Below are 13,233 nucleotides of genomic sequence, written 5' to 3'. Positions count from 1 at the left end.
GCAATTGAGGCAGGAGAACTCCTTGAGCACAGGAGTTTGGGGCCAACCTGGATAAACAGGAAGACTCAGTTGTCTCTTTAATTTTTAAAAACAAATTTTCCATTTTATCCAATTTATTCAGCTCTTCAATAGATTCTTTTTTAAATATTTTTTTAGTTATACATGGTCACAATATCTTTATTTTGTTTGTTTATTTTTATGTGGTGCTGAGGATCGAATCCAGGGTCTCTTAGGTTCGAGGTGAGCGCTCTACCACTGAGCCACAACCCCAGCCCCTCTTCAATAGATTTTTATTACTAAGTACCTGTTCCAGACATTCATGAGTTCCAAAGATACAATGGTGAACAAAACAAAATTTTGTTCTTATGTAACTAACATTCTAAACATGTAAATTTACAGTACAATGTCAAGTGTTAGTAAGAAAAATTGAGGTTGTACAGAGTGGAAGGGGTGAAGGACCTATTTTAGATGTGAAAGTTTAAAGTAAAAAGAATTTCTATGTAATCCCAGTGTCTCAGGAGACTAAGGCAGAAAGATCAAACATTTAAGGATAGCCTCAGCAACTTAGCAAAACCCTGTCTCAAAATTAAAAATAAGGGTTGGGGTTGTACTCAGAGGTAGAACATCCCTGGGTTCTAGCTCTGTTACTGGAAAAACAACAACAAACCAAACAATTTCTAAAGTCAGCCAGGTGTGGTTGTACCACCTGTAATTCCAGGTACTTTGAAGACTGAGGCAGAAATATTGCAAATTCAAGCTAAGCTAGGCAATTTAGTGAGACCCTGTCTGAAAAATAAAATAGCTTGCTGGGCGCAGTGTCACATGCCTGTAATCTGAGTGGCTCAGGAGGCTGAAACAGGAGGATTATGAGTTCAAAGCCAGCCTCAGCAACAGGGAAGCAAGCCCTAAGCAACTCAGTGAGACCCTGTCTCTAAATAAAATACAAATTAGGGCTAGGGATGTGGCTTAGAGGTTGAGTGCCTTTGAGTTCAATCCCCAGTACCAAAACATAAAATAAAATAAAATAGCTCAGTAGCGCGGACTACTTGCCTAGTATATGCAAGACCCTGGGTTCCATTCCCAGTATCACATACACACACACATAAAAAGATATTTGCAGACCCATGTTCATTACAACATATTTTCAATAGTTAAGAAGTGGAGCTGGGCATGATTGTGCACACCTGTAACCCCAGAGGCTCAGGAAGCTGATGCAGGAGGATGGTAAGTTCAAAGCGAGCCTCAGCAACTTAGCGAGGCCCTAAGCAACTTAGTGAGACCATGTCGCTAAACAAAATATAAAAAGGCCTGGGATGTGGCTTGGTGTCCAATCCCCGGTTTAAATAATTAAAAAAAAAAGGGAAGTGGAAGTGTCCTAATGCCCGTTGTCTGATGAATGGATAAAGAAAAAGTGGTATATACATACAGTGGAATATTATTCAGCATTAAAAAAAGATGAAAAATTCTGTCAAATGCTACAACATGGCTGAACCTTGAGGACATTATGAGGAATGAAATAAGCCAGTCACAAAAGTACAAATACCTTATGACTCCATTTAAATGGGGTATCTACAGTAATAAAAAAATCATAAAAACAAGTAGAATGGTGGTTTCCAGGGACTTGAGGGGATGAGAAATGGAGAGTTGTTGTTGTTCAATGAGTGTAAAATTTCAGTTTCACAAGATGAAAAAGATCTGTTACACAATGCTGAGTATAACTGACACTATTAAACTGTATAATTAAAAATGATCAAAAGGATAAATTTCATAATATAAATTTTTGAAATTTTTGTTTTTTTAATAAGCTATTAAGTCATGAAAAGTCATGGAAGAAACAAATTATTTTACTAAGTGAAAAAAGTCAATCTGCAAATACTACAAATGGTATGATTTCAAATGACACTCTGGAAATGGCAAGTCTACAGATAGTAAAAAATCAGTGGTTGTGAGGGATTAGGGAGAGAAAGAGATAAATAGGCAAAGCACAAAAGATTTTTAGGATAGTGAAAATATTCTGTATATCCTAATGGCGAACACATGTCATCATACATTTCTCAAAATACAAAGAATGTATAGTTCCAAAAGTGAATACAACTATGCCATGAACTTTGGGTGACAATGGTGCATTAATGATATAACAAATGTACAACTCTGATGGGATGCTAATAGTGGGGGACGCTGTACATGAGGTATATGGAAGTACAGGAGGTACATGGAAATTCCCTACTTTCCACACTCAATTTTGCAGTGAATGCCTTGAATCTAAAGGAAAACAGGAAGGCTTCTTCAAAAATGATAGTTAAATAGAGACTAAAGTGAAAGTCTTGGGAAGCCCTGGGAAAAGACCATTCTAGATAAAGTGGACAGTAGTGCACAAATTCTGATGCAGAAATGAATTTATTACAGCATAGGAGTCCAACAATGCTAGACTAAAATAAATGAGATGAAAAGTTGTAGAGATGAAGTCTGAGAGCCAGGCAGAAAGTGGATCAGAGACTTACTACCCAAATTAAGAGGTCATTCTGTCCACAGTTCTCAGTAAATATGATCATGTAAGTCAGTAATGAAGACAATTTAAAAATATCTTTTCTAAACATTTTAATAAAATAAATATGAATATCTGTATGGAGGACATATTTGATAGAAAAAATTTTAAAAATATATAAAATTTAATAAACTTTTACAGAATCTCTACAGCTTATCAGACAGTATGCTAGAAGACATAAAAGTAGTAGTATTTAAGTAGATATAAAATAGGACTACTGGAGGGGCTTATAGTAGAAAGGATAAATATGAAATAAACCCTTCTTATATTAAAAGTAGGGCTGGGTGTGGTGGCACACACCTCTAATCCTAGCAATTTGAGAGGCTGAAGCAGAAGGGTCATGAGTTCAAAGCCAGCCTCAGCAACTTATTAATGGGACCTAAGCAACTTAATAAAACCTTGCCTCAAAAAATAAAAAAAGGTTTGGGGATGTATCTCAGTAGTTAAGCACCCTTGGGTTCAATTCCTGGTGCCAAACAACAACAACAACAACAAATTAGGGAGCATCTCTGGAATTTAAAGAAGGCAAATTCAGGTCATAAAATTAATGTTCTGGTTTTACCAAATAACTTATTAAATCCCATTTTAAGAAACTGAACAGACTGCAAACCAATTAGTAAAATGTTTTAAATGTATAAATGACACATTTATAAATAGGATAACACGGTTTTTACAGTGGATAACACTTTGTCTTCACAGTACCCTAAAACAATATATTTTCTCAGTCTTCCCAAAAGTTAACTCTTAAAAACATTCAGTTCACATTTTTTCCCTTAAGTGTTGTAAAACCTTTTCTAAAGCCACAACAATTATGAATCTGAAAAAAATGTGAACAATATTGAGCAAGCTAAGGATTATAATTCTACCACCAAATTTTTCTTCTATTTTTGTTAAATTCTTGGCTGCTAATCACCCACCTTCCTTTGGGGACATTATAATTTCTTTACTTTTACTTTTCTCTCTCTCTCTCTCTCTTTTTTTCCTTGTGGCAGTAGGGATTCAACCCAGGGGTGGTCTATCACTGAGCTACATCCCCATCCCTTTTTATTTTTTATTTTTGAGATAAGGTCTTCCTAAATTGCCCAGGCTGTCCTCACCTGTCTCAGCTTCCTGAGTAGCTGGAATTAAAGGCAGGTGCCACCATGCCTGGTAGGGGATAGTATAATTTCTCATGGTTCCTGAGCTCATGCTTATATCTTCATATACTTGCTATGTTTATTATGGGTTATACAGTATTAAAATAACTGAATAGTATTTGATAGTACTATTTGATAGTTTTATTATCTTTATAGAGATTTATAAAACTGATACAAAATAAATTTATAAACAAAGGATTAAGAGGGATAAATTTTTTGTCACCTGGTTCCTAATTTCACAATGATAATTAATGTTATAAAATATAAATTTGAGAGATGATTGCTTACATCATAAAAAAAATTACTACTGGATCCTTTAAGATAGTGGTTAAACTGTTTCTTAGAACTCTTCCCCAAGGTATTTCTAAAATGAGGAAATATTTTAAATTTAAGAAAAAATTGGCCCTAATCTCCATCTCGTGGGGTCGGGCTCCAAATTCCTTAATAGGACACCTATAGCATAAGAGTTAAAATCAAGAATCAACAAATGAGACATATTCAAACTAAAAAGTTTTTTCTCAGCAAGAGAAATAATAAGTGAGGTAAATAGGGAGCCTACATCCTGGGAACAAATTTTTACCCCTCACACTTCAGATAGAGCATTAATCTCTAGGATATACAAAGAGCTCAAAAAGTTAAACAACAAAAAAACAAATAACCCAATCGATAAATGGGCCAAGGACCTGAACAGACACTTCTCAGAGGAGGATATATAATCAATCAACAAATACACGAAAAAATGCTCACCATTGCTAGCAATCAGAGAAATGCAAATTAAAACCACTCTAAGATACTATCTCACTCCAATAAGAATGGCAGCCATTATGAAGTTAAACAACAATAAGTGCTGGCAAGGATTGGGGGGGGGGGGGTGGAAGGTACACTCATACATTGCTGGTGGGGCTGCAAATTGATGCAGCCAATTTGGAGGGCAGTATGAAAATTCCTTGGAAAGCTGGGAATGGAACCACCATTTGACCCAGCTATTCCCCTTCTTGGACTATACCCAAAAGACTTAAAAAGAGCACACTACAGGGACACAGCTACATCAATGTTCATGGCAGCACAATTCACAATAGCTAGACTGTGGAACCAACCTAGATGCCCTTCAATAGATGAATGGATAAAAAAAATGTGGCATTTATACAAAATGGAATATTACTCAGCACTAAAAAATAACAAAATCATGGCATTTGCAGGGAAATGGATGGCATTAGAGCAGATTATGCTAAGTGAAGTTAGCCAATCCCTAAAAAACAAATGCCGAATGTCTTCTCTGATATAAGGGAGGTGACTCAAAACAGAGTAGGGAGGAAGAGCATGAGAAGAAGATTACCACTAAACAGGGAAGAGAGGTGGGAGGGAATGGGAGGGAGAAGGGGAATTGCACAGAAGATGGAAGGAGACCCTCATCGTTATACAATATACATATATGATGGTGTGATGGGGAAGGAAAAGAGAGAGAGAGAGAGAGAGAGAGAGAGAGAGAGAGAGAGAGAGAGAGGGAGGGAGGGAGGGAGGGAGGGAGAGGGAGAGAGAAATGTGTCACAGTAGATTGGGTAAAGAGAAGTGATGGGAGGGAAGGGCAGGGGAGGGGGGATAGTATTGCTGTATGTATATATGTGGCTGTATAACCAACATGATCCTGCAATCTGTACATGTGGAAAAATGAGAATTCACACCCCATTTGAATCAAATGTATGATATGTCATGATCATTGTATTGTCTCAAGCAACTAATAAAAAATAAAAATTAAAAAAATGTCTTTGCAGTGATTTAAAAATTTGTTGACATGCATATCATGTTTTCTTGTACTATGATGGTGTTTAACATTAAATTAAACTGAAAAAACATGTTGTTTATTTACATCTTCTAGTAAAAAGTTAAAACTTAGGAAGATGGCAGCTCTGCATTGGCTTTTCTAAAATTAAGGTTTGACCATGTCTGCTCATATAAAATTACAAAAAAGAACACTATTACCTCATGCCTGTAGAACATTAAACACTAGTTTAGACTCAGCATATCAGCTTGGTACATACTATTCTGAAAACTAATGGTAGTGTAATAATAACCTCATAAATACTTTTAGTGCTTATTTTAAGTGAAGAGTACTTTTGGCCTGATAGTTTAGGAAATGCAAGCAGTTGTTAAATATTGTTTCTCTCAACTATGAGACAAAACTTCCAACCACTCTTTAAGAGTCTAAATCATTGTAATGAAAGTGTATCCTGAGACTGACTACAAGATGAACTTAAACAAAATGCTAATATCATTTGAAAACATCTGTCAATCATTTCAAGAATGTGAAACAGATGTAAAATGAATTCAGAGGCTGACAGAAAACTGCAATCATCATTCATAATTTCTAATTTTAAATCTGTCATTAATTGAAAAGCCTGATTTCAATAAGAAATTATATAAACTTGATAAATCAATTATATAAATCAAACCTTATAATCTTATAAAGTATCATTTACTGGTTTTATATATTAGGGGCTTATATAAATAATATTTCATTTGAGCTGGGTGGACTGCACACACAGCAACTTGGGAGATTGAGGAAGGAGGATCACAAGTTCAAGGCCAGCTTCAGAAACTTAGTTAGGCCCTAAGCAACTTAGCAAGATCCTGTCTGAAAATTCATAAATAAAAAGGGGATGGGGTGGTAGCTCAGTGGTAGAGCGCTTGCCTACGACATGGGAGGCACTGGGTTCAATTCCTCAGCACCACATGAAAAGATAAATAAATGAAATAAAGTTATTTCTTTAAAAAAAGAAAGCTCTGGCTCAGTAATAGAGCGCTTGCCTATCATGTGAGAGGCCCTGGGTTCGATCCTCAGCACCACATAAAAATAAGTAAATAAAAAAAAGGCATTGTGTCCAACTATACCTAAAAAAATAAATATTTAATAAAAGAAAGAAAGCTTAAAAAATTTAAAAAATATAAAAAGGGCTGGGGATATAGTTCAGTGGTAAAGCACCCTGGGATCAACCCCTGTATTAAAAAAAAAAAAAAAAAAAAAGATTTCACTTGACAAATGGTTTCTTTCCTAAAAATGTTTGGAAATCATTGCTTTAAACTACAAATTATTCCAAAAGGTTTTTCAGTGCTGAGGACTAAACTTAGGGCTTCAATGAGCTAATTCCACAGCTCTATCCTAACAAAATTCAAATTACTTGGCATACAAATTTTTTTGGCTTTAGATATAGATTTCCTGTCTTGGATAACAATGAAATTCAAGATGTTGACTTTTCAATTCCATTAGGACAAAATTATCTGAACATTAAAATCCAAAAAATTTTGCAATACTGAAATAGATTTTGCTTTCTTTTTAACTAATGAAAGTATATTTAAAAATAGACTTTTAAAGTGAGTAAACAGGGGAGGGGTGGCTCAGTGGTAGCACACTTCCCTGGCATGAGTGAGGCACTGGGTTCAATTCTCAGCACAGCATATAAATAAATAAAATAAAGGTCTATAAACAAACAAACAAACAAAAAAAGTGAGTAAGCAGGGTTGGGGTTGTAGCTCAGTGGTGGAGCACTTGCCCTGCACATGTGAGGCCCTGGGTTTGATCCTCAGCCCCACATAAAAATAAACAAATAAAATAAAGGTATTGTATCCATCTACAACTAAAACAAAAAATATTTTTTAAAAAGTGATTAAGAAGGTTCTAGTAATGTTTATTTCTTCCCTGGTTGAGACTTCCTCCCACTAAATGAAGCAATTTTTTCCTCATTCTCTTTCCAAGTAAAGAAGAATACTGAAGAAAACAAAATCTGTTTGCTTTCTTCCAGCTCTAATGATTTTGAACCTAGTAACTCTTCCTAAAGCATCTCTACATATTGAAACTACAAAGCAGCAAAATGTGTCCTAATGACATACCAGAAACATTACTTGCTTAATTTTCTCCTAAACAAAACTTCAGGTGTTGGATATAGTTAAGTGGTACAGTGCCTGCCTAGAATACTGGGAGGCCCTGGTTTTGATTCTCAGCACTGAAAAAAGAAAAGAAAAAAAGAAAGAACAGAAAAAGAAAAACATAATTGAAAAATAAATATAAGCAAAGGGAATGACACATACATGCGAAAGTCAGTTTTTCAAAAAATTACCAGGTTATTATTCCCCACTCATCTAGTATTGACATGTCATCCTCTATAGCATATGTATTCACAGAAACCAGGAATCTTAAGTATGGCCTATGGGCCAAATCCGACTGTGGACTAAGGGTTCTTACATATTTAAAGGGTAAGGAAAAAAGAAAACAAAGAATATGCGACAGACACTGACCATATTTGGCCTGCAAAATTTTACTATTAAATATTTACTATAAAAACCTAAAATTTTTACTATTTAGTCCTTTATAGAAAAGACTGCAAGTCACTGCTAGAGAAAACAATGAATATATTCATAACATAAAAATTAAATATCTTAATATAATAAAAGTCACATTTATTACCTGTTCATAATTTAAACGTTGAATTTCTGAAATTTCTTTTGGCTTCGAATCAAGCATGTAATCTCCTGTAAAAACAAAATTGTGAAATTGCCTTTTTTAAATGTTAATTTTTTTGTTTATAAAATTAAGCTTTCAATTATAAATTTTTAAACACTGGATCAATAGAGGATATAAATGTTGACCCCTCAATTCTATCCAGAGAAAAGCAATAACTGTTTGCTATCCTCAGATTTTTTTTTCAATGTACTTAAAAATACCATTAAATTTTTCTTATCTCCCATTTTATAATACATTTGAGTTTCTTTATATATTACTACTCCCAAACATTGTAACAACTTCTATTGCTATCAATCAAATATTCCTCTAATTACTTCATTAACAGTGGGTGTTAAATATCCAAAACTCAGAAAAACCAAAATTTTTTTGCATTAAAAAATGGATATTTAGGGCTGGGGATGTGGCTCAGCAGTAGCACGCTCGCCTGGCATGCGTGCGGCCCGGGTTCAATCCTCAGCACCATATACCAACAAAGATGTTGTGTCCGCCGAGAACTAAAAAATAAATATTAAAAAATTCTCTCTCTCTCTCTCTCTCTCTCTCTCCTCTCTCACTCTAAAAAAAATGGATATTTAAAAATATGTATTTTAATTTGGTCTCACTCCTTACCCCACTACACATCCTCATGAATTGGAGACTGACCCCAGGGGAAATTTATCACAGAGCATTATCTCCAACCAGTTTTATTGTTTATTTTGAAAGGCTCTCACTAAATTGCTTACAGCCTCATTAAACTGCTAAGGCCTTGTATTTGTGATCCTCCTGCTTCAGCCTCCCAGGTTGCTGAGATTACAGGTACACAGCAAAAAATATTATTTTTAAATTTTTTGATTGTCTGGGGAATTGAACTCAGGAGCGCCTTACTACTAAGTCATATCTCCAGCCCTTTTTAAAAATGTGAGGTATGATCTCACTAAGTTGATGAGGCTGGGCCTTGAACTTGATCCTCCTGCCTCAGCTTCCTGAGTTGCTGGTATTATAGGCACGAGCACTTGCCCAGCACTTGTCTCTTTTTAATGTTTAAATTTTTCATTTACCTTATTTATTTTGAAAGAAACATTGAGATATGAAACTAGTTCTAACCCAACCTCCCAAACTGCTAAGAAGCTAATAAAATTGCTTTAATATAACCTTTATTTTTCTAATTCAAAATAAACTTTTAAAGACTTCATCAAGTATTGTGTTAAACTTTCCAACTCTGATCACAAAAGAATTCCTATGAACATTAATATATTATTTGTGTGCTTTCAATTAGAACTTTAAAATAGTAAACTCTAACCAACAATATTTCATTCTGCATATGTAGAAGGACTCCAAAAGCATTAAATTAATTGGGTTGATGGACATGTATAAGTAAGTCAATTTACAAAAAATGTTTTGAGTCTTTACACAGCACATTATGTGTATTGCTTTTTGGCAATGCTGGAAATAAAGCCCCATGCAGGGCTTTCATGAATGTCAGGCAAATATTCTACCACTGAGAGCTACATCCCCAACTTCATGTTGAGTTTTTTTTTTTTAATTTATTTTTTTATTTAAATTTTTTTTTGTAGTTGTAGATGAATAATACTTTTACCTTATTTACTTATTTTTATAAGGTGCTGAGGATCAAACCTAGTGCTTCACACGTGCCAGGCATGCACTCTACCACTGAACCACAACCACCCCATGTTGAGGTTTTGACAGAAGATTTAATTGAAGGGGCTGTGGTTGTAACACAGTGGTAGAGCTCTTGTCTAGCATGTGTAAGGCATTGGGTTCGATCCTCAGCACCACATAAATAAAATAAAGGTTAAAAAAACTTTAAAAGAAAAAGATTTAATTGAAAATATGCTTTGTTTTGAGCATATGCTATATATTATTTATTCAAATAACTGGAACAAAAATATTATACTTGAATCCTATATTTCGTTTGGATTCAATGTTTATTTTGATAAGAGACTGCATGTTCTCCTGAATATCACAATAGTAGGGCCAGGATTCAGAGTATTATATAAAATAACATGAAATAACCCTGGACATGTTACCATAGACTAAAGTTTAGGTACAAAGAGAATGATTACTGGGAAAGACTCAGATAAGTAACTCTTTTTTTTCCAGAGGCCAAAGTTTCTAGTAGATAAAAGAAGAGCCTAGTTAAGGAAAACAACCGCTAAGATGGGCCTCAATGATCTCCATCCTCCTGATATTCTACCACTATTTTTTCTTCCCACTAGGCTGGGGATAATAGAACCCAAGGCCTTGCACATGTAATACAAGTACTCTACTGATGAGTTATATTTCCCAACTTCTTTGTATAATCCTCTTTCCCTGAGCATAGAATGAATTTACTAACTCAATTCTAATAAATAAAATGACAGAAGAGGGCTAGGGCTGTAGCTCACTGGTAGAGTGCTTGCCTAGCATGTGTGGGGCACTGGATTTGATCCTCAGCACCACATAAAAAATAAAATGAAGGTATTGTGTCCATCTACAATTAAAAAATATATTTTTAAAAAATGGCAGAAGAAATGAGTTGTCCCATTAAAAATTAGAATATAAAATATTGTGGCTTTTGTAGTTCTGTTCTTTCACCTGAGAAGGAACAGCTGCCATGAGCTGCTCCTATGGCAAGGACCTGGGGACATTTTTAGTCAATAGCCAGGAAAGAACTAAGGACCTCAGTCCAACAACCCATAGGGAATTATATCCTGCCAACAACTGTGTAAATGATTAGAAGACAATTCCCCTAAGCTGGACCTTCATTTGAACCTGCAGCCCTGGTCAACACCTTGACTGGAACTCCCTGCTATACCCTGAATTAGGGCGACCTAGCTAAACCTAACCCAAATTCCTGATCTAAAGGTTCTGTGAGATAAATACATGTTTACTGATTGAAGTCACTAAAATGTTGGAGTGATGTTATATAGCATTATATAACTAATACATAATAAGAGAACCAGATATATTTTTAAGAGACTATTGTGTATATGTATATACACATGCATGTGCTAGGGATCAAACAGAGTCTTGTGCATGCTACACATGCATTATCACTGAGTTACATATCCAGCTCCTAAAATCATATTTTTAAAAGACTGAGTTTGAGACTGGGCGTGGTGACCCATGCCTATAATACCAGCTGCTGGGAGGCAGAGGCAAGAGGATCACAAGTTCAAAGCCAGCCTCCGCAATTTATCGAGGCACTAAGTAACTCAGTGAGACCCTGTCTCTAAATAAAACACAAAACTGGGCTGGGGATGTGGCTCAGTGGTTGAGTGCCCCTCAGTTCAATTCCCAGTACCATTTAAAAAAAAAAAAAGACTGAGTTTGAGTTTCTAAAGAAGTATCTTCAGAAAGTATCAATTGTAGATATATAAAAAGTCTCTTTTTTTTTTTAAAGAGAGAGTGAGAGAGAGAGAGTGAGAGAGAGAGAGAGAGAGAGAGAGATTTTTTTTTTAATATTTATTTTTTAGTTCTTGGCGGACACAACATCTTTGTTGGTATGTGGTGCTGAGGATCGAACCCGGGCAGCACGCATGCCAGGCGAGCGCGCTACCTCTTGAGCCACATCCCCAGCCCTATAAAAAGTCTCTTAAGAGAGCTATTTTTTGCCTGCACATCTGTAATCCCAGCAGCTCAGGAGGCTGAAGCAGGAGGACTGCAAGTCAAAGCCAGCCTCAGCAACTTAGTGAGACCCGAAGCAACTTAGCAAGACTCTGTCTCTAAATAAAATATAAAAAGGGGTGGGGATGTGGCTCAGTGGTTAAGCACCTCTGAGTTCAATTCCAGTACCCCCCCCCAAAAAAAATGAGTGCTATTTTCTCTAACTGATCTAAACTTTGTTATCTATATTTGGTCAACAATACTATTTTGATCACAAAGTATTTCTTGAAAGTTTACTAAGTTTAGTGAGGGGTTAGAATAAATGTTAGGATGTAAATGTTGCTGTTTAAAAAATAATAATTTTGTTAGGCAAAAACTTATAAGATATACAGAATAAGATAATGACAAAGTATAATATAAAATGTAATAAATGCTTAAATACCAAGTGACTTTGAAAAGAGATTGATCAAGTCTGTCAACTTCAGAAATCCTGTGAAGGGAGAAGTCTAAACTGAATTCAGCAAAATGGGGAGAACTAGGAAAGGCAGTAGAAGAAAAAAGCATGTTTGGAGGGAAAAGGAACGATAGAGAAAGCTAAATAAGAGGGCTCGAGATATAGCTCAGTGGCAGAGTACTTGAATAGCCTGAGCAAGGCCCTTGTTCAATCCCCAGCAATGGGGGGGGGGGGGAGCACAAATAAGAAAGATCATTTCAGGGGAGGGGGTTGGGAGGAGCTGGGGTTGTGGCTCAGTGGTAGAGCACTCACCTAGCACGTGTGAGGCACTGGGTTTGATTCTCAGCACCACATAAAAAATAAAATAAAATAAAGGTATTTGTCCAACTACAACTAAAAAATATTTTTAAAAAAGAAAGAAAGATCATCTCATATGAGTAGCTTATAAAACTAATCCACAAGATTTATGTTGCAAAGTGGTGGGAAATCCAGTTGCATGAATAAATCAATGAGATTATAGGAAATCATAAATAATGTGCTGATAAATGTGGCTCCTTTAAAAAAAAATCATAGGGACTCTTTATGTTTTTGCTTTGGTTTGTTTTACTTGCATTGCTGGGGATCAAAGCCAGGGCCTCACACATGCTAGCAAGTTCTTGTCTTTAGCACTGAGTCATATCCCTAGCTCTTTCTGTCTTTAAATAGAGTGAAGAATAAAATTAATGCTTTAGGAAGAGTATGATGATATGGAGGCTAACTTTGAGGGCAGAAAATGATAGTTTGCAGTAAATCAGATGGTGAAGTATTAATATATAGAAAAGGGAATTTCAAAGAAAGGAGTCATTGCTACTAATGGGGTATTCCAGAAAAACAGAAGCCAAGGAACAAAACCATGACAGTTACATTAGGCAAAAAAAAAAAAATGGGAGAATGAGTTTGGCAGCAATTATTTTATCCCAAATGAACATTTGGAAAAGACGTGATCTCGTCAATTCTA

At 35.5% G+C, this 13,233-nt stretch overlaps 1 protein-coding gene across 2 annotated transcripts in view; it reads right to left on the bottom strand.

Moving 5' to 3' along the window:
• The window catches only part of Mindy2 (MINDY lysine 48 deubiquitinase 2), an 82,722-nt gene that overhangs the window by 45,683 nt on the left and 23,806 nt on the right, over positions 1-13,233 (bottom strand). For both annotated transcript variants that reach the window (XM_026384859.2, XM_026384858.2), the window contains exon 3: positions 8,141-8,205. In XM_026384859.2, coding sequence (XP_026240644.2) covers positions 8,141-8,205 — 65 coding nt within the window. The remainder of the gene's footprint in view (positions 1-8,140; positions 8,206-13,233) is intronic.

Source organism: Urocitellus parryii, chromosome 6 (assembly GCF_045843805.1).
Source record: "Urocitellus parryii isolate mUroPar1 chromosome 6, mUroPar1.hap1, whole genome shotgun sequence".
NCBI lineage: Eukaryota > Metazoa > Chordata > Mammalia > Rodentia > Sciuridae > Urocitellus > Urocitellus parryii.
This window is presented reverse-complemented; position numbering and strand designations above follow the sequence as displayed.